This window comes from Solanum dulcamara, chromosome 12 (genome assembly GCF_947179165.1).
Source record: "Solanum dulcamara chromosome 12, daSolDulc1.2, whole genome shotgun sequence".
Taxonomy (NCBI): domain Eukaryota; kingdom Viridiplantae; phylum Streptophyta; class Magnoliopsida; order Solanales; family Solanaceae; genus Solanum; species Solanum dulcamara.
Genome location: NC_077248.1, coordinates 13,072,558 through 13,097,113, shown reverse-complemented (window position 1 = coordinate 13,097,113; position 24,556 = coordinate 13,072,558). Strand labels below are relative to the sequence as shown.

At 37.8% G+C, this 24,556-nt stretch overlaps 1 protein-coding gene across 1 annotated transcript; it reads left to right on the top strand.

Moving 5' to 3' along the window:
* The first annotated feature begins 3,998 nt into the window (after window positions 1-3,998).
* Window positions 3,999-23,855, top strand: LOC129876152 (ethanolamine-phosphate cytidylyltransferase). Its single transcript, XM_055951502.1, has 10 exons — window positions 3,999-4,536; window positions 5,317-5,552; window positions 5,832-6,013; window positions 8,323-8,394; window positions 9,062-9,129; window positions 14,392-14,512; window positions 19,998-20,063; window positions 20,150-20,272; window positions 23,115-23,205; window positions 23,532-23,855. The coding sequence occupies exons 1-9, from the start codon at window positions 4,229-4,231 to the stop codon at window positions 23,184-23,186; spliced, it is 1,248 nt and encodes a 415-aa protein (XP_055807477.1). The 5' UTR covers window positions 3,999-4,228; the 3' UTR covers window positions 23,187-23,205; window positions 23,532-23,855.
* The last annotated feature ends 701 nt before the right edge of the window (window positions 23,856-24,556 follow it).

The following is a 24,556-nucleotide window of genomic DNA, read 5'->3' as shown; positions in this document are numbered from 1 at the left end:
TTACTTGAATCTCAAACCTTACTCTCATCACTTGTCTTTGTTAATTGCTTAAGAGATTTTATACAGATTGAAAATTTACTTCTCTCTTCAAGCTCTAACATATGAAATTTTACTTCGCGCTTCAAGCTCTAACATATTATCTAGAGTGAGAAAAATAAATAAGATAATCATGCGATGTCCATATAGCCTTTTCAATATAAATCTGATGCACAATACACTAAAAATGAATATATAGACTTTTTTGGACTAGTGGTATAATCTAGATGTCTTGATACTAAAATTGTCATGAAAAATCATGTGACTGACACATGACACTCTTCGTGACTCGATTAAACCTACTCATATAAAAAGAATTCTTAGTTTGATGAACAAAGTGGACCGAATCTCCCTATATCAAAAGCTTTTGACTATTCACAAGCGAGAGTAAGATCGTATTATCAAAAGGCTACATTGTTATTGATTATTATTAAAATAATACAATTTATTCATATGATTAGTTACAAGTGACATAATCTACAGGGTATGTAGCACCTCAATAAGAGCTCTCATTTTCCTAATAAGATAGTGTAATATCAAGACAATAAGAGAGAATGAATTTCATCCATTCAGACAAAACACATGCCCCCTAATTAATTACACTTTAATTAGGTTTCAAAAAATTTTGAGATCACCGAATTTCTTAAAAATCAAGGGGTCTAGAGCCTAATTATTTTTCCTTGCCATATCTTGATGATAAGAGGTTGCACACATCTAACCAAATTCAAAAGGGAAGAGGCACACATTGTTCACTAGTGCCTAAATCATGTATGCATAAGCTTTTAAAATCTCAATCATTTAAATATTAAAAAAAACATTCATGAATACAAATACTAAATTAACCACATTTCATTTTAAATGAAATATTCTTAAAAGTAATAAAGTTTTATGCATACGTATCATATAAATAATTATAATTACAACTCAAAAGAATAACTTTCGTCTACAGAACCTCCATTGCAAAATATCAAAGCAGTCAATTGAGACAGGCCCGCGTGATTATGTAAATATTTAAGCTCCATGAGAAGTAAGTGAAATTCCATCAAACTCAAAAGTATCCAATTAAAAAAGTAGGAGTTGTCCTAATTGGGCGTCTCAAGATGGTCAACATATATACTTAAAATCAAAATTTGAATGACAAAAGGCTTAAGCTCCACTGCCTAGTATGCACCATACAATTATCTTCCTATATGTGGAACACGACTAAGAGAAAGCATAATATATGTTGAGCTTTGATATATGAATCGAGGCACGTGTATCAATTCATAATTTATACTTTTAAACAAAACTAGTAAAGTTAAATATAATTTAAAGTCACCTTCGTAGCTTAAAAATTTCAACTATATTACATGTACTCACGTCGCTTTTTGTTGGGACTATATCTTTATAGATGTAAGTACGAATTTACAGGACGATACAGACCCACGCGAGGTATTTGTTTTCCCAGTTGCTATTATTGAGCCCCGTTATCATCTGGGAATTTTTTTATGCCATGTTCTTTTGATATATTGGGTATATTCAAAGTTTTGTCCTTACACGTTTACTTCTTTATAGTTTTAAAGGCTTCATAAACACACATTTGTATCACATTTATGTTTTGTAAAGCTTATATGTAGTCTTAAATGATATCCATATTCAAGTTCTTCGAAAGTTCAATTTTGGACATAACTTTCTATTTAGGAAGTGTACCAAAATATTTTATGCAATGCTTCCCGTACCCTTTTTATGTAACATTTTATGTTCATGAATTCATTAAAGTTGGTCCACTTGATCGAATTAAGACATCGAGTACCGATCCACCCATTAAAAATTTGGTGCGTAACATGTTCATACTTACTTCAGCATACCTCTATATAAACTTTATTCCATAAGTGACAATAGGGCAAACTTTTGCCTCTACATCAACAACAAACCAGATTGCAATTCATTAATAAGATATTCCAACCTATTTGGATAATAAATTTGGTTCAAACATATACTTTTAAATTGATGTGGATATGTTTGAAATATGTGTTGATTAAACAACCAGAGGTTTTTATGTCACGCCCTGAGTCTACACCATAGGCGGTTGGCACTTGATAATCCTAAAAATCTGCATCTGCATCATAAAATGATGCAACATTAAAAGACGTCAGTACATGGAATATACAATTTGTAATATAATTAAATGCAAAATAACTTAACTAAAATACTCATACCGAAGGGAACACTGAAAGTAACTCAACCGAAGTAAAGTATTCATGTGTAATGAAACATCAAACTTTATAACTGAAATAGGGCAATAAATTCAACTCTTTAAAATAATAACTTTTCTTTTCTTGTGGAGTTTTTCTAATCACAACCATCATTATGAGCCTCGTGATGATATAATAGACTGCTCATGTCGCAAGAACCGTCCAATACCTTTCCAAGATAAGAGACGCAAACTCAACTCATGGATCCATCTAAAAAGTCCTTATTAGGAAACTGAAGTGTGAAGTTACCAGAACCAACGACATAGTCCTATCCTACGCTGGTTACGTAGTTTATAGGGTTTGAATTATCTGAACTCTTATCTAGATCGATGTTCAATACTACTCCTAAAACATGCAATAATGCTCATATAATATCTGTGTGAGTAAATACTCAAAATACTCCCCTAAAGTCACAATGAGCTTTACTTTAATTGACTGAAACTTCTTTCTCAAACTCTTTATGCTTTATTTAAAATAGTCATGCTTTTCTCAATAAAAGTAATGCATTTGTAACCACTTTAAGTTCCCTCAAAACTCATTCTCAATAATAATGCATAATACTTTAACTCACTTAAACTCTGAAAATCATGTATAATGAATAGTAATGCACAACTTCATAATTCTTAGCTAAATAACATTCATGTGAGAAATAAACATGACCAATAATAAAAGGATTAGAATTATATGAGGAAACACATTCTCAATGAATATACATAGAACTCAACGAAGGGAATCATGAGTCATTCAAAAACTTCAACAAGATTTGGATCAAAACCCTAGCTTAAACCCTTACTGACTGAATTTAGATGTAGGTCGTGAGGACGAACTTAGCCTAATACTATGAGTAGCCTTACATACTTGGAAGAACTAGATTCTTGAAAAAACTTGAAGAAGATGCACGAAACCCTAGTTTTTCTCCTCTTGAAACCTTGCTCTAAGACTTGAGAGTGACTATGAGAGGAAAAAGGTCGAATGATACAGTTAAGAGACTTAATTAGGTGTAAAATCATCGGGGTTTAGACTTAGAAAGGATGAAAAATGGCAAATTACCCTCGTTAAAATTTGACTAGGGCAGTCTGCGGGATCTTCTACTGACTGTAGAAACTTCTACAGGCCGTAGAAACCTCTCGTAAAAAGTTGGTTGAGATTCTGAAGTTAGACTTACGGGCCCTTTGTACGAGCCATAGACCTTTCCACGGACCGTCCTATATGTCCGTAGGGTCCTCTGAAGGTGGGTTTACGGATCTTCTACGGTTCATAAATCGTTTTACAGATCATAGACCACACTCGTGGAAAAGTACCGGACTGGGTTTTTTGGGACTTTGATCTACGGATCAAGTCTACGGCTCGCACAAAGTTCCATGGCCCGTACACTTGATTTGTAAACCTCAAACCTCTTTATTGATTTTAGGGGTCTGGTTCCACGAGCCCATTTACGGTCCGTGGTTACTTCTACGGGCAGTAGATGGTGTCTGTAAACCAGACTTTAGGAATTTTTTTAAGTCTTTCTCTATGCTTTTCTGATTTAATCTGAGCTAGAATATTTCGGGGTGTTTCAATTTAGTTGTGAAATCATGCATGTGAGTAGTTAGAACCAAGATGTCAATTTGTGCATTAAGCCAAAGTTGATGAACCCCTTCTTAATTTGATTGACTTATAAGGTTGGCCTTGCAATAACCAACGGTTGATACTGTACCTGTTACGCTACGTTTGTGTCACTGTTGTACAAGTGTTCGGTCAAGTCTCATAAACCATTAGGAAGGAGATGGAAACGCCGTTATAAATGAAAAAAGTGAGGGCGTTTTGAGCTTTTGCGCCTTCGTCTAGAATGGAACTCACAGATTCTGGAGACAGGCATCTGAGAAACTGAAAACTGACTGATTCATTGGCGTTTATCGGAGGATGTTGGCAGGTTTTTTGTTGGATTAGGGACTAAAAATTTAGGAATTGTTGGAATAATGGGTTCAGAGGGAGGAGGAGGAGGACGCTCGGAGAATATCCAACAGAGTTCGCGGTTCGTTGCGACATGGCTGGTAGGAGTGATGGTGCTAGGGTTGTCTGTGCTTGGATTGAGGTTTGCTTTGCCGAAGAAGAAGAAGAGACCTATAAGGGTGTATATGGATGGTTGTTTCGATATGATGCATTACGGCCATTGTAATGCTCTACGACAAGCTCGGGCTCTCGGTGACCAATTAGTTGTTGGCGTCGTTAGCGATGCTGAAATCATAGCGAATAAAGGCCCTCCAGTCACTCCTCTTCATGAGAGGTTTTTCACGCTCTTCCTTGCTCCGACATTTCGGATTTACACCTTTTTTTTAATTCAAATCGGTGGCGTTGTATCCACCGGAAAGATCTCATCTTTATGCGAACTCAGTACATTTGAACCAACAGAAGCAATTTGCTCAGTTAGTGTGCATTAGTTTTGTTGCTTCGGTTAAGTGTTACTCTGTGCTTTATCTCTTTGATTGATTGGTTCTAGTAGGGGACAAATCTTTCTTCCAAAACCTTAAAGCATAAGTGGTACGTTTTCCTGGGAAGTCTTCTCTATATCTGGTCACTGTATAGACATATCCTACCATGGGGAACTGGCGAGGATGGGTTTTTTGGGTCACAGAACAAGGCTCTATAGAGTGTATTTTGGGTGAGGATGGGTTTTTTTGGGTACTGAAAGAAGGTTCTATAGAGTGTTCAACTACCTAAAGAGGAGACTCAGATCAGGGTGAAGTTTGGCTTGTCAGGATTTGATTATCATGGCAAGGGTTTGGTTAGTGGCCTTCTAAAAGAGCAGTTTTCCTCGTCTCAGAACACCACATTTCCACCAGAACTTTCCTAATCAACTGATTGCTTCATTCCTTCATTTTGCTTGTTTTCTGATACTCTGCCCTTGAAAGAATCAAAGGAATTTAACAAATAAAATCATGACAACTACCTTCAGATCTCTTTTGCTGTGCTTGACTGTGATGATTATTATTGTTTTGTCTGTTGCTTGGGATAGATTTGCAATCAAAAGAATTGACTCAGAATCTTGCTTGTTGATTTGTCCTAGGATGATTATGGTTGGTGCTGTTAAGTGGGTGGATGAAGTCATCTCTGATGCCCCCTATGCTATTACTGAAGATTTTATGAGGAAACTGTTTGATGAGTATAACATAGACTATATCATTCATGGGGATGATCCTTGTCTTCTTCCTGATGGAACTGATGCTTATGCCCTTGCTAAGAAGGTTGGTCGCTATAAGCAGATCAAGCGCACAGAAGGAGTTTCAAGCACTGATATTGTTGGTATGTATGTTCTCTTGATTTTTTGGTAGTGAAAACCTCCTCTTTCAAAACAAATTTGGGCATTGGTGTGTGTTGGAATGGCTAGTTTAATGTTTATGGGGCTTCTGGGAAGCATCCTATCAGTGCCTTGCAATTTATACTAGTTAGATTACTGATGTGAAGATTTTTTGGCATTTGTTAATATTCAAAAGCTAAAATTTCAATAATTAAATTGCAAGAGCTTATAGGTGCTAATATTGTTTGTGTAAATAGTATTTGTTTTATAAATTTGCCATGTAGGTCGAATGCTTCTTTGTGTGAGAGAGAGGACCACTGTTGACTCCCCCAGTCATGCCTCCTTGCAGAGACAATTTAGCCATGGTCACAGCCAAAAATCTGATGATGGTGGTGCTGGGAGCGACACACGCGTATCTCATTTTCTTCCTACGTCTCGTAGAATCGTACAATTTTCCAATTCGAAGGTCAGCCTCTTGCACATAATCTTTCTCTAGTGGTAAATTTATTGTTCATGAAGCACGAACCAAAACTTTTAAGGTTTTCTTGTATCCTGATAAATTCTTCATAAAGTGATTGTTTTCATTAATGTGTGGACTCTTTTAAGTTTCCTTACAAAAAAGAAAAGAAGAGAAGAGTTTTAGTTCATAACTATGTAGGAAAAAGGAGATTCTCAGATTCTGAACACTAAACTGTCACAAGTTTTAGAACTCATCTTGCCTCGTGGTGATTTGGGACAAGGAGGAGATCACTAGACAAATGAGCAGTGAAAGAATTATCATCTTTTCTTATGTTTCATTTCTTAAAGATGTGCAAAACTGGAAGGCTTTGAAGTATTTTATATGCGGCTGCTGAATAGGTTAAGGGAAGAAAAACAAAAGGGAGAATCCATGGGGTTCTGAGGTTGTGATACTATCTGAGAGCAGTAAAACTTAGGGTTTTAGTGGCTGGTGTATTTGTTATCGATGGAGGAATTGCTTGACTATGGAAGGAGAACATTATGGTGGTGCTGAAGAAATTAAATCAGAAGTTATGCCAAACCTCCCTCCAGACAAAAAAAAGGAGGAAGAAAAAGAATCAAGAAAAATGGACAATAAAGAATTGATCTCTGGGAAATCAGGGTTCAATTTCCCCAGAGATAGGATCCTTGTGAGGAGGCTGAATCACTAGTTGATGTGATAGGATCCTTGTGAAGCATTGGCCTATGCTTGGTTGGGTTTTGTATAGTCTTTTTGCTCTGTTATGGTGCAACTTCAATATATCGTTACCAGTTTCAAAAAATTTCCCCAGAGACAAAAATGGAATGGACGGTGATGATTTCCTTACATCTGTCCAAATATTGGTGGGGGAGAAACTTAAGTGGAGTTCCAGAGATTGAACTCCGGATAGTAGGTACCTAATACTGAAAGAAAAACACAAGATAGAAAAATACTAAATAACTAAGTTAAAGATATACTGATTCTTTGAGTTTATTATGAGATGCTAAGCTCCAAATATCAGTGACTTTTTTCTTTTGATAGGTGAACTGTAATTTTTATGATGAAAACCATCAAATGGGAAATGATGACAATCAGTTACAACCAAAATGTGGTAACATCACAAGTTGTGTAATGTGTTACGAAAATCAATAGTGGCATCAATATCATTTACATTTACGGCAGGAGATGTTGTACTAAAACCTCAGCAGAAATAAAAAGATGAAGCGCCTGACTTACTTCATCCAAAAAAAAGAAGAAGCTCCTGAGCTTAAGATTGATTACTTTGTCATTCTTGCTCTCAAAATTCCTAGCTTTTCTTCCTTCCACATAACCACAAACTGCAGCAGAAATAGTGAACCCCATGTCGGAAGAAGTCCACTAATCAAGCCCCTACTGCACAAGTGCATAAATTTTGCACTTTTCATTTAAAAGTAACTATCTCTTTTTCAAGTTCAATTAGGATCTGTAAGTAGAGTTCAATTGGTGATCATCCAATCAAACAATTAAGCACAAGATAGAATAAATAACCCATGGAAGCAAAATCAGTTCATTGAAATAAGATTCAGACCACCATACTCATTCAATTTCCCTGTGACCTAGAACAAGGAGTTGAGTGACTCGAGCATAAAAACAACACAATTTTATCAAAAGAAAGATTACAAAATCAAGAAAAAAGTAAAAGGAGAAAAAAACCCTGAAAACCTCAAGTTATCCATTGAATATTCTCTAAAATTTTCAAACCTACCAATGAGCCCACTACTTTTAATTTTGCATCAAAAGAAAAATAAATTACCGAAACTACCCTAAACAAAAAATTGTGCGGGCAGCCCAAGGTGCGTCACACCCTATCCAGTGCGCTGCACTGTGGTATTGATTTTGCGTGTTTGTTTTCGTTGCTTCATTTTGGCATCTCAGCTTATTTCTTTGCTCCTTTTCCATATTCAACTATTTCTTTGGGCTTCATTTTGCGCTAATTAGCTGCCGGAGCTTGCATATTCATCACACTCCACAATTATTGGCTTCTAACACCAAAGATTCACAAAATTAAGCCTTTAAACATTACAAATCGACACATAATTAAGTCAAAAGGGAGCAAATATGACAATTGTTTTTGAATATATTCAATTATCATTTAAGCATCAGTGATCTGTCTTACATTTAGCTTATGATCTTTTTAGGAAAATCTGTTGATCTTTTAAAACATCCCCTCGGTTGTTTTCATCTTTTATTTCCATGTTGCTGCTTGGAAGTACATTTGTTGCTTATATGTTATTGTGTTTTTACGCGTGTTTGTGTAGGGAGCTGGACCTGATGCTCGCATAGTCTATATTGATGGCGCCTTTGATCTTTTCCATGCTGGACATGTAGAGGTAAGTAATCTAGCTTTAGGACCTACAAAATAAGGATGCTTGTATTTCAATGAATCATATAAAAAGGTAAACAAGTGTAGTCTCCTTTAGTAATTTTAGTTCATGGTTGAAGTGATCCACAAATTTCAACATGGTACCATAGTTCATGGTCGTTGCAGTTTTCATGTTTTTAGTGAAAAATGAAATTGGGTGGGTGCGAAGAGATTCCCATTTTGAGTCGTCTAATATGTACAAGACCATTGCTGCAATAACATGTGGGAATTTCCAACCTCTTGCCTAGTATTTCAAACTTACTTTCTTTGAGCTGTTTGAAGAAGTTTTGGAATTTTTTTCGAAACAACTTTATTGGGAAAAATAGTTTATGGAATAGAAATTTGTGTGGATAGTTTTATGCAAAAAGAAATGTGTTTGGACTGTTGTAGCTTTTTTGAAGATTTGCGTGTGTTTCGTGAGTAAAAGTATCTTCGACAAATTGCTGATACCTATTCTTCGGACCACCCCTTTGAAGAAGTCTTCAGCAGATTTTTGCAAGACTTCAACATCTGTGAATAAGTTTTTTTGTGATCTCCAAATGACTTTCTACAGAAAAATGCCATCTCTTTTCCCTGCTGTATTTCTTGTCAGTGCTTATTAGTCTTCATTTTCTCACTTCTCTGTTAATGTTTAGATACTAAGGCTTGCTCGAGGACTTGGAGACTTTCTACTAGTAGGCATTCATACTGATCAAACTGTAAGGTAATACAGTGTGCTTCTGTGCTCTCAATCTGCTTATCCACAACCCTCACGTACTACAACATTTTGTATTTGGAGGCTTCATCGGGATGATAAAATCCTAGCAACTTAGTGGGAGACTGCCAAATAATTGTAAAAACTCATCCTTTGTCTAAAATTAACATACTAATTTATTTACGTGTGGTTTTCTTGATGGTTCTAGCATGTGCCTAATAATTTTCTCTAACATGATAAACAAATATCATATCAATCTTGTTGGGAACTAAGAATGTCAAATAGAGTATTAATATGATATTTGTTTATCATGTTAGAGAAAATTATGGATGACTATGAGACTTAAACTGCCTGCTATGATATATTGTTCAGTTTCTCACATATTCTTTGAGAAGTGTTATTAGGTGTAAAAGGAACACTTTACGTTTTCTTTTTGACAACTTAATAATTTTATTAAACAATATATGGGCACAAAATCACCAGTACAGAAGTACACCAAAAAATAGAAAACTTCATGTTTTTTCTTCAATTCTGCCAGCTTATCTCTACATTTTAAATGCTCTCCTATTTTTTCTCTTCAAATGACTCACAAAGTGCTAGTTGAGCAACTCTCCATGCTCTGCGTCTTCCACTCCACCTACCACAATTCCAACTGAACAATTAGCTCTTTCACTGTGCTTGGCATCACTCGAGTTACTCCAAATTAACGCAGAATTTCTCACCATAATTTTGAGGCTACTTGAAAACAAAGAGGAGATGGTAAACTGCACCCGAACATTTACACATGAAGCACCAACTAATGTATGTAACCTCCTCTTCCTAAGTTTTTCGGTCGACATTATCAAGCCTCTTGTTGCTATCCAGAAGCACGCTTTTCTTGGTACCTTAGGGATCTAAATCGATTTATGTGGAAATGCAATCTTCTCCATAGTCGGCAGTTTCTCGTTATATGACTTGGCGGAAAGCACTCTGCACTCCATTGCTCCCCCCCACCTCATACATCATGGTTGTCCTGTGATGTTCCTTGTTTGTGAAGCAAATTGACTAGCTGGCGTGGGTTAGTTGCATGTCGAGTTAAAGAAAAGAGTTCTTTGGAACTATGCTACAGCGCCATATTAGTTGTTGTTTTCATTGTGGTTGAGAGTAAGGGAATAATATTCCAAGAATCATGAAACCTTGAATAATAAATGCCCATTGTCTATTTTCTTGAGAACATATTACTTTCTATATGATGTTATCTACTCAAAAAATAAATAAAATTTATTTACTTTCTATATGATGGACCATGGTTTTAGTGCTGATTTCTAGAGGAAATGGAGACAGGTGCTTTATGATACCATCTTTTGTGTTTATTTCTTTACAACAACAACAACAACCCAGTGAAATCCCACAACATGGGGTCTGGGGAGGGTAGAATGTACGCAGACCTTACTTCTACCAAGGTAGGACGGCTGTTTCCTGGAGACCCTCTGCTCAATAAAAGCATAAATGCATAAAAAATGTTAGATAAGAATAGAAAATTAAAAGCTTTATGAGAAGAACAACAAACAAATAACGAATAGATAAAAAATAAATAAAAATAAATAAATACTAATAACAAATAACGATTAAATAAATAATGAAAGCGTCACAGGTAAAATTGAGTAATCAAAGCATAGAAAGTAATAAATAATAACAGAAATAACAGAAATCAGAAGTCAAAGCGCAAGAGATCGTAATGCACTACTACACCTATGAATAGAGAAGAATAACGAGATTATGAACTAGCCTTCTACCCTAATGTGGGTCCTCCACACCCTCCTATCTAAGGTCATGTCCTCCGTAAGCTGTAACTGCGCCATGTCCTGTCTAATCACCTCTCCCCAATACTTCTTCGGCCTACCCTTACCTCTTCTGTAACCATCCATTGCCAGCCTCTCACACCTCCGCACTGGGGCATCTGTGTCTCTCCTCTTCACATGTCCATACCATCTCAGTCGTATTTCCCGCATCTTGTCTTCCACCGAGGCCACTCCTACCTTGTCCCAAATAGCCTCATTTCTAATCCTGTCGCTCCTGGTGTGCCCACACATCCATCTCAGCATTCTCATCTCAACAACTTTCATCTTTTGAATGTGAGAAGTCTTAACTGGCCAACACTCCGCCCCATACAGCATAGCCGGTCTAACCACCACTTTGTAGAACTTGCCCTTAAGTTTTGGTGGCACATTCTTGTCACATAGCACTCCGGAAGCGAGCCTCCATTTCATCCACCCTACCCCAATACGATGTGTGACATCATCGTCAATCTCCCCGCTGCCTTGCATGATAGACCCAAGATACTTGCAACTACTTCTCTTTTGGATGGCCTGAGCACCAAGCCTAACTTCAACGTCAACCTCCTGAGGTGTCTCACTGAACTTGCACTCTAAGTACTCTGTCTTTGTCCTACTCAACTTAAACCCTTTAGACTCCAAGGTATGTCTCCAATCCTCCAGCTTAGCGTTAACTCCGCGGCGAGTCTCATCGATCAGGACTATGTCATCCGCGAAAAGCATACACCATGGCACCGCACCTTGAATTTGTCGCGTCAATCCATCTATCACCAAGGAAAATAAAAAAGGACTAAGAGCTGATCCTTGATGCAACCCCATCACCACTGGGAAGTGCTCTGAGTCCCCTCCTACTGTCCTTACCCTGGTTTTGGCTCCCTCGTACATGTCCTTGATCACCCTAATGTATGCCATAGGTACACTTTTAGCCTTCAAACATGTCCATAGTATTTCTCTTGGGACTTTATCATAAGCCTTTTCTAGGTCGATAAATACCATATGCAAGTCCCTCTTCCTCTCCCTATGCTGCTCCACCAGTCTCCTCATAAGATGGATTGCTTCTGTAGTTGAGCGTCCCGGCATAAATCCAAACTGGTTTTCTGAAATAGACACGTCTCTCCTCACCCTCATCTCTACCACTCTTTCCCACAGTTTCATAGTATGGCTTAGTAGCTTAATACCTCTATAGTTGTTGCAACTCTGGATATCCCCTTTGTTTTTGTATCGAGGGATCATTATGCTCGACCTCCATTCTTCGGGCATCGTTGCCGTTTTAAAGATGACATTAAATAACCTAGTCAACCACTCCAAACCTACCGAACTCGTGCTCTTCCAAAATTCCCCAGGAATCTCGTCAGGTCCGGTTGCTCTTCCCCAGCGCATCCTACGAACGACACTCTTAACCTCCTCGACCTTAATACTCCTACAATACCCAAAATCGCAACGCCTCTCTGTATGTTCTAAATCTCCCAACACAAAGTCTCTGTCCCCTTCCTCATTCAAGAGTTTATGGAAATAGGACTGCCATCTCTGTTTAATGAGGGTCTCGTCTACCAATACTTTTCCATGCTCGTCCTTAATGCACTTCACTTGGTCCACATCGCGTGCCCTTCTCTCCCGCGCCCTGGCTAGCCTGAACAATTTTCTACCCCCACCTTTCTCTTCTAGTTCAGCATAAAGGCGTTCAAAAGCTGTTGTTTTTGCCGTCGAAACCGCCGACTTCGCCTCCTTTCTCGCTATTTTATAAAGTTCCCTATTCGTCCACTTCTCCACCTCATCTGTGCTTTCTATCAACTTTGCGTACGCCATCTTCTTTGCTTCTACCTTTTCTTGCACTTCTCCATTCCACCACCAGTCTCCTCGATGCCGACTACGACTACCAGTCGAGACTCCCAACACTTCCCTTGCCACAGTCCTAATACAACTAGCCGTCCTATCCCACATACTGGTCGCATCCCCATTACTATCCCAGGCCCCCATGGCCTTCAACTTCTCTCCCATCTCCAGGGCATTTGCAGTGGTCAAACTCCTCCATCTGATCCTAGATCGATCATCCCCGACCCTCTTATTCCTCATCATCTTGATCCCTAAATCCATCACCAAAAGCTTATGTCGGATTGTAAGGTTGTCTATCGGAATGACCTTACAGTCTTTGCACAGACCTCTATCGACCTTCCTCAGGAGTAAAAAGTCTATCTGAGTCTTAGCCACCGAACTATGGAATGTTACCAAGTGGTCTTCCTTCTTTGGGAAACTCGAATTGGCTATGACCAACCCAAAAGCTCTTGCGAATTCCAAAAGTGAAAGGCCTCCTACATTTCTGACCCCGTAGCCAAAGCCTCCATGCACATCATCATACCCTCCTGAAATAGACCCGATGTGCCCATTGAAATCCCCTCCCACGAAAAGCTTCTCAGTAGGTGGTATACCTCCTACTAACTCGTCCAAATCCTCCCAAAAGCGCCTCTTATCCTCCTCTCTTAAGCCCGCTTGTGGCGCATAAGCACTAATAATGTTGAATGTGCTCCCTTTAACGACCACCTTAATCGACATCATCCTATCGTTGACTCTCCTAACCTCCACTACCTGATCCCTTAGATCATTGTCTACTAAAATGCCTACCCCATTCCTATATTTTGATCTACCTGAAAATCAAAGCTTATACCCGTCTACCTCCGTAGCTTTAGAATCTACCCATTTGGTCTCTTGGACACAAGCTATATTAATCTTTCTCTTCTTTAGAATTTTAACTAGCTCTATGGATTTGCCCGTTAACGTTCCAATATTCCAACACTGTTCACGCCGGAAACACTGTTCACGCCGAAAAATGGAAAACCGCGAGACGACGCCGGAAATCAATAGATCTAGGCCAAATCTGAACAGATCTGGAGGTATTCGTTGGAAAACAAGCAAAAGGAAAGAAAAGAAAAAGAAAGAAGAAGAAGAAGAAGTAGTGAGCTGTGAGTGCAAGTTGAGGGGCACTGCTGGTGGAGGTGCTGCGGGGATGCAACGACAGAGGTTTGTTGACTGTGAGAACTTTAGGCCAAATAGAAGAAAATTCTTTTAGCCTAAAAGAATAAAGAGATGGGAGGAACATAACTGCATATAGCAAAAGGAAGACAAAAAATAGACAAAAGCTTGGGGATGTGGGGACGGGGGGACCAAACAGTGAAGATTAGTTGATTTTTAATTGTTTATTTTTGCATTTTGATCAAAACTCTAAGATTGCACTTTCAAATAGGGACTCTGGACACTTTGATAGCTAGAAAATGCTTAATTAATTGTGCTAATCTACAGTCAGTAGTTGAGGTTTTTGTGGAGAAAACAGCTTGTTACTTTCTTCTCCTCTTAGCATGTTTGCTGTTGGGAGCTCAATTTATCTTTGCCACAACTAAGTATGGTTAGTTAGTTGCAAGTTTAGCCAAAGATCTCATCTTTCATTCTGTATTGTCTTTTACAGTGCCAGTAGAGGTGGACACCGTCCAATTATGAATCTTCATGAAAGGAGCCTAAGTGTTTTGGCTTGTCGCTATGCTGATGAAGTGATTATTGGTGCTCCGGGGGAGGTGTCAAAAGATATGGTAAACTCTACTCATATGAACACTGTTTGGAAAATCTTTAATTTCTATTATTACTCGTTTACTTCAGTGTTCTCCTACAATCTCTTTATTGATGGTGATCCACGCGCAAGGATGCTAAAAGCCAGAGAGAAAAATTCACAGCTTTGTTATTATTACGTCTCTCATCTTTGGAGCTAAACAGTAATGACATAAATGAAATTATTATTAACACTTGCGTGGACCTTCTGAATGTTATTTATGAATCCAGGATGACTTATGACTTTTTTTAATTTTCACGGAAATCAGATTGATGATATTTGCTATTTTAGTTATCTTTTCTAGATTATGACTTTATCACCTGATGGTGATATGACATGTTTCTACGTAGTGGCGGTGTTTGTCTTGTAGCGTCTTAGTTAATGCTTCCTGACAGATATCAGATCAAACTCAGGTCGTATCTTTACTTCTGCATATAACAGAAACGAGAACCCAAAATCATCGGCCTTAAATATCCTCGTGTGGACAGAATCAGGCCCGCACATAAGCGCAGGCGTGTTGAAGACATAATTGAATATAAAAATGTGCCCTTTCTATCAGCTTAAGATTTTAGATTATATGGTCACTCAATTCAACGTAGTATTAGAGATGAACCTATCATTGTTGTGTTTCCTGATGTTGGGCCCCTATATTATTATCCAGTTTCCAGTCTCCAAATATCCAGTCCTGAGCGTGAGGTAGAGAGTACTAGGGTGACTTCCAACAAAAGGTGAATCTCGCATTCTTTTAAGTTAATCTTTCATTCAGGCACTGCCTTAGATCAAGTAAGAACCAGTCTCAGGTAGGATAACTGGAGTCTCTCCACATTACAAAGTACCAGGGTGACTTCCAACAAAAGGTGAAACTCTGACAATATCATTTCTGCTGATGTCTGCCTTGAATCCTTTTAATAGCCTCATGCGACTGCTCCGTCCACTAGCTTACTCAATACCTTTATGTCGAAGATGAACAACATGGGAGCTATTTGTCACCTTAGTGCCTCCATGCCGAAGATGAACAGCATGTGAGATAAGTCCTTCATGTCTCAGTACTCTTGAGCTGATGAGAAAATTACACGGGCTCCTATTAACTAGGATTGAGAACATCTTTAAATGAAGGATTGATCCGTCTTCACTTCTGAACGCATCCTTGTAATAGTAGTATAGAAAGTCCCAATTCACATGATCACATGCCTTTTTGAGATCCAACTTATATTTTTTTGAAACTGGTAATTGTGTGTATAATAGACAAAACAGTACATAGGCTGTACTGAAACCATATTTACAAAAGTGCTTCAGGTATACAAAATTAAACAACCATCCTAAATGCTACTCAGAACATCAATTATATCAACAGAATCTTCTGAGTAGGTCTGTTTACCCCAAAAACACAGAAGCAAAAGACAATTCAATTTTGTCTTCTGCAAAGAGTTTTCCACAATATCAAAACATCTAGAATTTCTTTCTTTCCAAATTGTCCACCAAATGCTTGCCGGGACAGTTCTCCATTTATCCCTATTATTGCCCGAAAACCTGATTTCTCCAACTGTGTAGAACATCAATAATCCTTCCAGGTGTTAACCAAGATATTCCTCTAGGTTGATGAACATTCTCCATAGTTGTTCTGTGATTTTGCAATTTAGGAATAGATGATCATCTCTGCTATCTCACCACAGAGAAAACATCTGGAGCATAAGGTGATCTTTCTTTTTGCCAGATTCTCCTTAGTAAGAACAACCTCTCTAGCCAGAAGCCAAACAAAACAAGAAACTATCTTAGCCCTCCACGAATGCATTCTCGGCGTGTGATATTGTTTCATCCCGAACTTTTTAGTCTACAAAAGAGCACCATAGAAATGAATCAATGATTTCATTGATGCTCGTTGTTAGATTAATAGGCCTGTAGTCCTTGATGTTTGATTCACCCTTCTTCGAGATGAGTGAAATGGAAGTCACATTTCTCTTCTTGAATCCCCAAATTCCTAGAATGTTGCTATGGTTTCCATGATCTCTTTCTCATTACTGTTTCCTAACATTATTGAGATAAAGGCAAATGTGAAGCTATCGAGTTCGACTGCATTGTCCTCGCACTCTACTCCATTGCTTCCTATACTTTTCCTCCATTAGGATCTCCCTTTCTAACCACATATTCCTCTCTTCTTCAATTTGACTAAACTCCATCCTTCCAGTATCGAGTCTCAAACTACTTTGCACAATGTTAGTGGAACCCCAGTATCGCCTTTTTTTCACCCTTTCCCCACTCTTATTCTGCTGTAAAATGAAGCACTATTAGGGTCACCTCTTCCCCTATAATTTTCCTGTAAGTATTACTGGAATACTTTTGGAGTATTTCTTTGTTCATAATATAAGTAACATTTTTCAAAAAAAAAGTTCATAAAGAAAATAGAACTATGATATTAAGTAAGTTCGGGAAGTGGGAATTAACTCAATTTAGGACTCATTTCCTCTTATTGGGTGTAGCCAATAACTTGTTCGGACTCAACTTTGATTTGATTGTGAACTTTGCACCTCTCAAAGAAAGGTCAACCAGAAGATGATTATTTTTGAATTCCAAGAACTCTGAACTGTCGACACAATTCTACACCTATTCTTTCCTGAAAATCTTATGGTGTTAAAATTCTCTCCTCCTGAGTCCCGTGGTATGTGCCACATTGCACTCGACAACTCTTCCAGAAACCTCATTTGATTCTCCCCATTGGATCTTACACTCCATAACCCCAAAGCCACTCCACCTTCATTTCCCTCAAATCTTGCCACTTATAAGTTCTTGCTTTTTCCCACCTCCTCTGTTTCCAATTCCTGTCATCCCACTATAGTTAAAACCCTTCCAATATTCTACCTTGCTAGAATTATCTCATATCTTACTCATCTCTCTTCTTAGTCCTCACTATTTTATTTTTCCTCCGTTTCTTTTATGTGTCTTGAAAGCATATCAAGTCTGTTCCACATTCTATGAGACTTGCCTAGATGATTGTCGTTCTACTCTGGTCATTCATCCGCCGAATATTCGTTGATGAATTTCATGCATATTCTTCTTCCCCTTGCCTCTCTTCTACTCACTTCCCTGGACCAATTTTCGTCTCTCTTCCAATCTTTTCTCTTATACACCACTATTCTGCATTCACTTTCATCTATTTTCTCTCTTTCCTCTCTTCCTATGCATTTGCTTCATTTGCTCTTTTTTCCAATAGCAATAAGAATGTCTCTCACCTTGTCTTTGTTCCCCTTATAAGAGACCCGGGCAAATCTTCCAAAACTCCAAAGGAATTTCCCCTTGTCCATTCAGTTATCCTTCTTTCCTTATCAACATAGGTTAGAGGTTATAATTCCATCCCTTCCCTCCTCTATTTCGCCTTCCTTATACTCCACTAATTCCCTCACTCTATTTGTGTCCTCCTCCTCACCCCTTCTCTTATAAGTAACTTCGTTTGTAATTTGCATTGTACAAAAGACTTCAGATTCCAGTTGGTGTAATTATCCTAATAATGGGTTAACTTACACCACCTTGTTGGAAAAAGTATATATAAAAATTAGATTATTTAGGCCAAGTCCTCACTTGGTTTCAAGTGGTGTCAGACCTTAAAATTAATTTGAGGAAGTGTGAGATTATTCCCGTAGGAGAGGTGGGTGACATTGATTCTCTAGCTCAGGTTCTTGATTGTAGGGTTGGGGCCCTACCGACTACCTACATCGGGTTATCATTAGGTGCTTCGAATAAGAATCTTACAGTGTGGACTGTGGAATCCGATTCTCCAAAGGGTTGAGAAGAGATTAGCACGGTGGCAAAAAAAATATTTGTCCAAAGGTGGAAAAGAAGTGCTCATTAAGAGTACTTTGTCCATCATTCCTACTTATTACATGTCTTTGTTTCATGCTCCAGCTTCGGTCTCTAGAAAGTTAGAAAAGATCCAAAGAATTTTTCTTTGGGACATGGCGAATGGGGCATGGAAGTTTCACTTGGTGGAGTGGGAGACGGTCACTTCTTCTAAAATATGTTGAGGGCTTGGCATTAAAGACTTAAAGATGTTTAACAAACCTTTGCTGGAAAAATGGCTTTGGAGTTTTGGGGTGGAGGTTGATGCTTTATGGAGAGGGGTGATAGTTGATAAATACAGGGCTATGGTAGGGGAATAGAGAACTAGAGAGGTGACTATGCCTTTTGGGTGCGGTTTGTGGAGGAATATCATGAAGGGATGAGATGATTTCAAAGTAAACATCTCATTCAAGGTAGGAGATGGGAGGAAAGTGAAATTTTGGGACATAGGTGGTGTGGAGACAATTTATTGAAAGATGACTTTCCGAGCCGACACAATTTCTTGCCAAAGAGACTTGACAATACAACAAATTAGAGGGACAAAAGAGGGAGTTACTTTTTGGGACTTGAGATTTAGGAGGGACTTCCATGACTGGGTGGTGACTGAGTTTCAAAAATTGCTGGACTTAAACAAGTCACAACAGTAGATAATCTTGATGTTTTTTTGGCAGGATATGGGGAACAATGGCATGTTCTCGGTCAAGAGTTATTATAAGAAATTTCTGGTTAGAGAGGAGAATGTTTTTCCTTGGAACATTGTTTGGATACCAACGATATCGAGGAAGGTGTGTTTTTTTCACTTGGCTAGCTACTAGAGGGGTGATCTTGATGGCGGAAAATCTTAGAAAGCGCAAGGTTATTTGCACCAATTGGTGTTATATGTGTATGCTCATCATCTTCTTCATTATGATTTTACCATTAGGTTATGGTGGGATATGTTTAGGTGGTTTCATACTTCATGGGCAATGCCAAGAACTCTGAAAGAATTGATGTTTAGTTGAAAGAACGTGAGAAGGAGAAGAAGACACATGGCATGGAACATGGTTCCACTCGCGTTGATGTGGGTGGTATGGACAGAGTGAAATAGGAGAGCTTTTGAGGGGTTAGAGTCAAGCTATCCTCATTGAGGAGTAGCCTCCGGTTTCTTATTTTCTTTTGGTGCACCCATAAAATTCCAAGTTGTATAGGAGATTGGGTGGTGTTTGTAGAGAATCATTTATTTTTGTAGATTCTTTACCTTTTTGGTATACCCTTTGTATGCGACCGGTTTCTTTGGCCATATTTATGAATGAAAATACGTTTACTTGATCAAAAAAAAAAAAATCTCCTCCCCAAAATGAAAGTTATTACATTTGTTGTTTGTTGACTGTCATATATATTCATAATTCATATTTGATTAGAGGAAATTTTAGTAGTTAGTGGTTTTGACTGGAAATCTTCATTTTGCTTTGTTTCCATAGGATCTCTATTGATCAGAAAATTTCCTTTTGGAGATAAAGAAATTTGATGTTTTTATCTGAACTGTAATTATAAAGCTAATGATTTCCTCTCATTCTTGAGTTGATCTCATAGAGTATATCATGTTACTCCTCATTTATCGTGTTTTGACTTTTTTCTATAATTGGACACTGATGCAGATAACAACCTTTAATATCTCTTTAGTTGTTCATGGAACAGTAGCTGAGGACAACGATTTTCAGAAGGTACTCAATGGTTACATGTAGTCTTTTACTAGAATATTAGGCTTAAAGGTCCTTTTGTTTGTTGACCATGATACTTTATTTTGCAGGAGAAGGGTAACCCATATGCTGTACCAATTAGCATGGGCATTTTTAAAGTATTGGATAGTCCTTTAGATATTACAACGAGCACAATAATAAGGAGAATTGTGTCTAATCATGAAGCGTACCAGGTTACTTTATCTCCAATATGTACTTGTTTAGTTTCTTTTACATTTATTTGAAGTAGGATTTCTGAACAGTCTTTGAAATTTTTTGTAACAGTAAATAGTGAAACAAAGCAAAGGTGCAGCCTATATGCTATAATGTAGAGCTAGACCATAACGTAACTGCAAAATAATATCAATCCCTCAAGATCCATCCTGAAATCCTCTTATTTTTATGATAACAAAGCAAATCAATTTGATTCAGTTGGATGTTAACTTTCTACTTAAAACCTGTTCCCAGTATCAGCAACACAATAATAGATAATTGAGACAATGGAAACAACTGGAAGTAATAAAATCGAAGAAAAAGATTGGAGGGAAATAATAGCAATATTGATGAGGGAAATCAGACAACACACAACTTCCTACTAACCATCTATCCTAATCCTCGACCTCCAAATCCTCCTATTTTGGGTTATGTCATCGGTAAGCTGCAGGTGTACCATGTCCTGTCTAATCACATGTCCCCAATACTTCTTCGGCCTATTTACACCTCCACCCCCCCCCCCCCCCCCCCCGATATTCAACCTCTCACACCTCCTTGGCTTCTATTCATCTCTTCTTTGATGCCCGAATCATTTTAGCCTCTCCTTCCTCATGCTGTCCACCAAAGCGGTAACTCCCGCCTTATCCTGAATATCTTCATTCCTAATCCTATCCCTCCTAGTATGTCCACACATCCATCTTAGCATCCTCATTTTGATACATTAATCTTTTGGACGTACGAGTTTTTGACGCCCAACACTAAGCCCAGTGTTTTAGAGAGTGACAAGTGGAAAAAAACGATGAGGGCTTGTTTCACCGAAGCTTGAAGTGAAGCACACCTTTTCTTCTTCTTTTGTAGCGCAATTTAATCAAAAATATTAAATTTGCATAGATAAATAACCAAGAATTCAATAAAAATAACATATTAAGCAAATCTTTCAATTCTTAGATTAAAATTGCAGCAGCGGAACAACAATTATAAAACAGAGAAAAAATGCAGCAGCAGAACACAAACAAAAAACAGAGGAGAACATATAAAATAATTGCAGCATGTCTACGAACTGAAGAAAATAGAAAAGAAGAGAAAAAGGAATAACCCAGCCCTGGCAGTGCAGTTGAGAACATAACAGCAGAGGAAAAGGAGAAGAGAAGAAGAGGAAGAGAAGCAGCAGCAAAGAACTTACCTTCAAGAGTTGAATCAGAGGAAGAAGTCACAAGAACAATGAAATCATAAGTCACAACAGACGCACATGTTTTTACAAATTTTTTTAAAACCCTAGATATCTTTTAAGCGCATGTATCTCACTTTTATTACTCAAGTCGGTTCTTGCTTTTCAACTAGAAGTGTGTGCCTTTTTCCATGGTCGCACTTTTCTGCCTGTGCTGCGCATTAGCGCACACTTTTGATAACACTAACTCAACCCCATACAATATAGCTTGTTTGACAACATAAGTTGCTCGAACTGGGGTGTAGGTGTCCGATACGAGTGCGGATCTAGAGGTCAGATCCTTCATGATTTAAATTTCAAGATTCGGGGGTATGAATCTTGGTATGGATACAGGTGTGAGGATTCGGCTAAAAATAATTCTAATATCTAAAAATAGAGAGTTATTATGTCTAAATTATGAGTCATTATACAAGGTATTTTTAGGAGAAAATATTGATCAAGAGGAGAATCCAAAAGAAGACTAACAAGGAAAAGGACTAACTGAGAAATTTCTATGTACAAGTTATTCCATTTTCTTCCATTTCACTTTAGTTTTTGTTTTTATTACCGATTCATTGTATCTCTCCCGAATTTCTCTATCGATTTTGGTCATAGTATCCAAAATCGGTTGACCAAATACGATACCAAAATCCCACACCCACACCTATGTTGTGTTGACACAGGTGCGGTACCAAAAGTGAAGAGTCAGAGCAGCTTAGCTGACAACCACTATATAAAATTTGCCTTTAAGTTTTGGTGGCACATTCTTATCACAGAAGACAACGGATGCGAGTCTCCATTTTATCCACCCCGCTCCAGTACGATGAGTAACATCATCATCAGTCTTTCCATTTTCTTGGATTATAGATCCAAGATACTTGAAATTTCCTCTCTTGGAATGACTTGTGCATCAAACTTTACCCATCGTAGACCCAACAAACACCAAAAACTTTGTCATTGCTGTTGTGAAGCCTTCCAATGTAGGAAGAGGTAGTCAATAGTTTCATTCTACATACCACAAAGTAAGCATCTGCTACATAATTTGTAACCTCTCTTTTGTAGAACATCTTGTGTGAGACAAGTCCTTTTAGAGACAAGCCAGGTGAAGCATGCTGCCTTGTAGGATGCAAGAGATCTCCAAATTTGACTCCAAAGCCACCGAGTAATTTGGTTTTCATTGCTGTACAGTGCATAGTAGAAGGATCTAACAGAGAGAAGTCCTCTATTTTGCATTTTCCAATTTAAGGCAGTCATCCTTGTTGGACCAGTCTTGAAAGGAATCAAGTATCTTAGGGAAATAAATGATTCTTTCCAACTCCCAGTCTTTGAAGTTTCTTCTAATTGTCAAGTTCGCTGTGTTGTTTGATCTAAAATTATATGGTGGTGTCATCCTTCTGCAACTAGCTGTTTAAATGCTTGATGAAATTTAAAATCCTGCGAAATTCACTTTTGGTGCTGAATAGTTGGATCATATCCTCCTTCAGCCATTATGCAATTCTGTCCATTTGTTTGAATGCTTATTGAGGCAATTTATAGTTTATGTATTAATCTGGCCCTGTTTACTTGGTTGAATCGAAACATGTATGTTATGGATCTAACTATGACTTTATCTGCAGAAACGAAATGAGAAGAAAGCAGCTAGTGAGAAGAGGTACTATGAGGGAAAAAGTTATGTCTCTGGTGATTAGTTGACATTACAGAATCAAGGTAGCAGTGTGTTTATGATATTGGCAATTCTTCTTAACGGCAGAAGAGCATTAGGTTGTGTGTTTGGAGTTGATTTGGAGATAAAATAAAGAATTGATAATATCTGTTCTTAGTATCCACAATATATGCATGCCTTTACTCATGTCACTATGGTTTGTTTTGGCATTGTAATGAATTTCATCAAGGGGTTTGCCGCACACCCCCTCTGTTCCATCACTCTTGGCCAAACACACTACTTCTGCTCAATCTTGAAATTACTTAATTCCTTGAATTCCTTTCCATCAATGCTATGAAAATGAATTGTCATTTATGTTGTCTATTTGCAGATGATAAATTGGCGTGAGGCAAGAAGCTGCTTCAGAAGATGCAGCTTGTAATCCCCCTTCCCCACCCTTTTTATTTTTATGCCTTATGTAGTTTTGTTCTTCAACCTTTTTAGGAGGTCCTTGCGTCAAACTGCACGTTAGTGCACATGGCATTCTCTTGTTAAACAGAAGTAATTCTTTGACCAAAAACATAAGAAGTAGATAGTGAGAAATAATGTATCATCATGACATTTGAGGCTCCGTACAGCAAGTGGACTACTTTCTCCATCATCATCATTATTATTATTATTATTATTATTATTATTATTATTATTATTATTATTATTATTGGTATTTTTCTTTCGTCATTTTTGTATGAACCATATGTATGTCATGCTAATGAAATGCGGAATTTGTACTTGTGAAGTTGTTTATGCGTCCGTCCACAATACATCTGGTATTCTGGTATTCAGGGTTGTACTATGAATTTTTTTATGTAATGCCCCTATATCGATGAAGGTTCGTTTTTGGTTCATTTTATCTTGCGGGGCAGAAAAAATAACTTGTGGATACTTTTTTAATTCTCAAGTATAGTGGCTCATTTCATGATTCATGCTTCAAGAGTTAAGCTGGCGATAGTATCAGAGCAACTTTTCAATTGCCTATTTCATAGTTCAAATCTTCACGATTTGAAAGTTCTTTGCACAGTAATATCAAAAGATAAGTCAGAGAAACTCGTAAAACTACAGTCTAGTGCGGGAGGGAGATGATTGATGAATAAATCCAACCAAGAGGATTAGCGCCACGATATACTCTAGTTGGATTTTGAAGTAATTGTGTAAGGATTTTGTTGAGGAAATTCTGATCAAGCCAAGACAAGTTTACAGGCAAAAGAATAAGCAAGTTAGAAGCTTCAGTATTTTTTCGGTGAAGCTTGTTACAACTGATTGCAAGCTTTTGAGATGAAAAACTAACTAGGAGAAGCTGGGTTGACAGCTTTCTTTTACTGATACATTGGCTACCACATGAGCAAGGCATTCTTTATG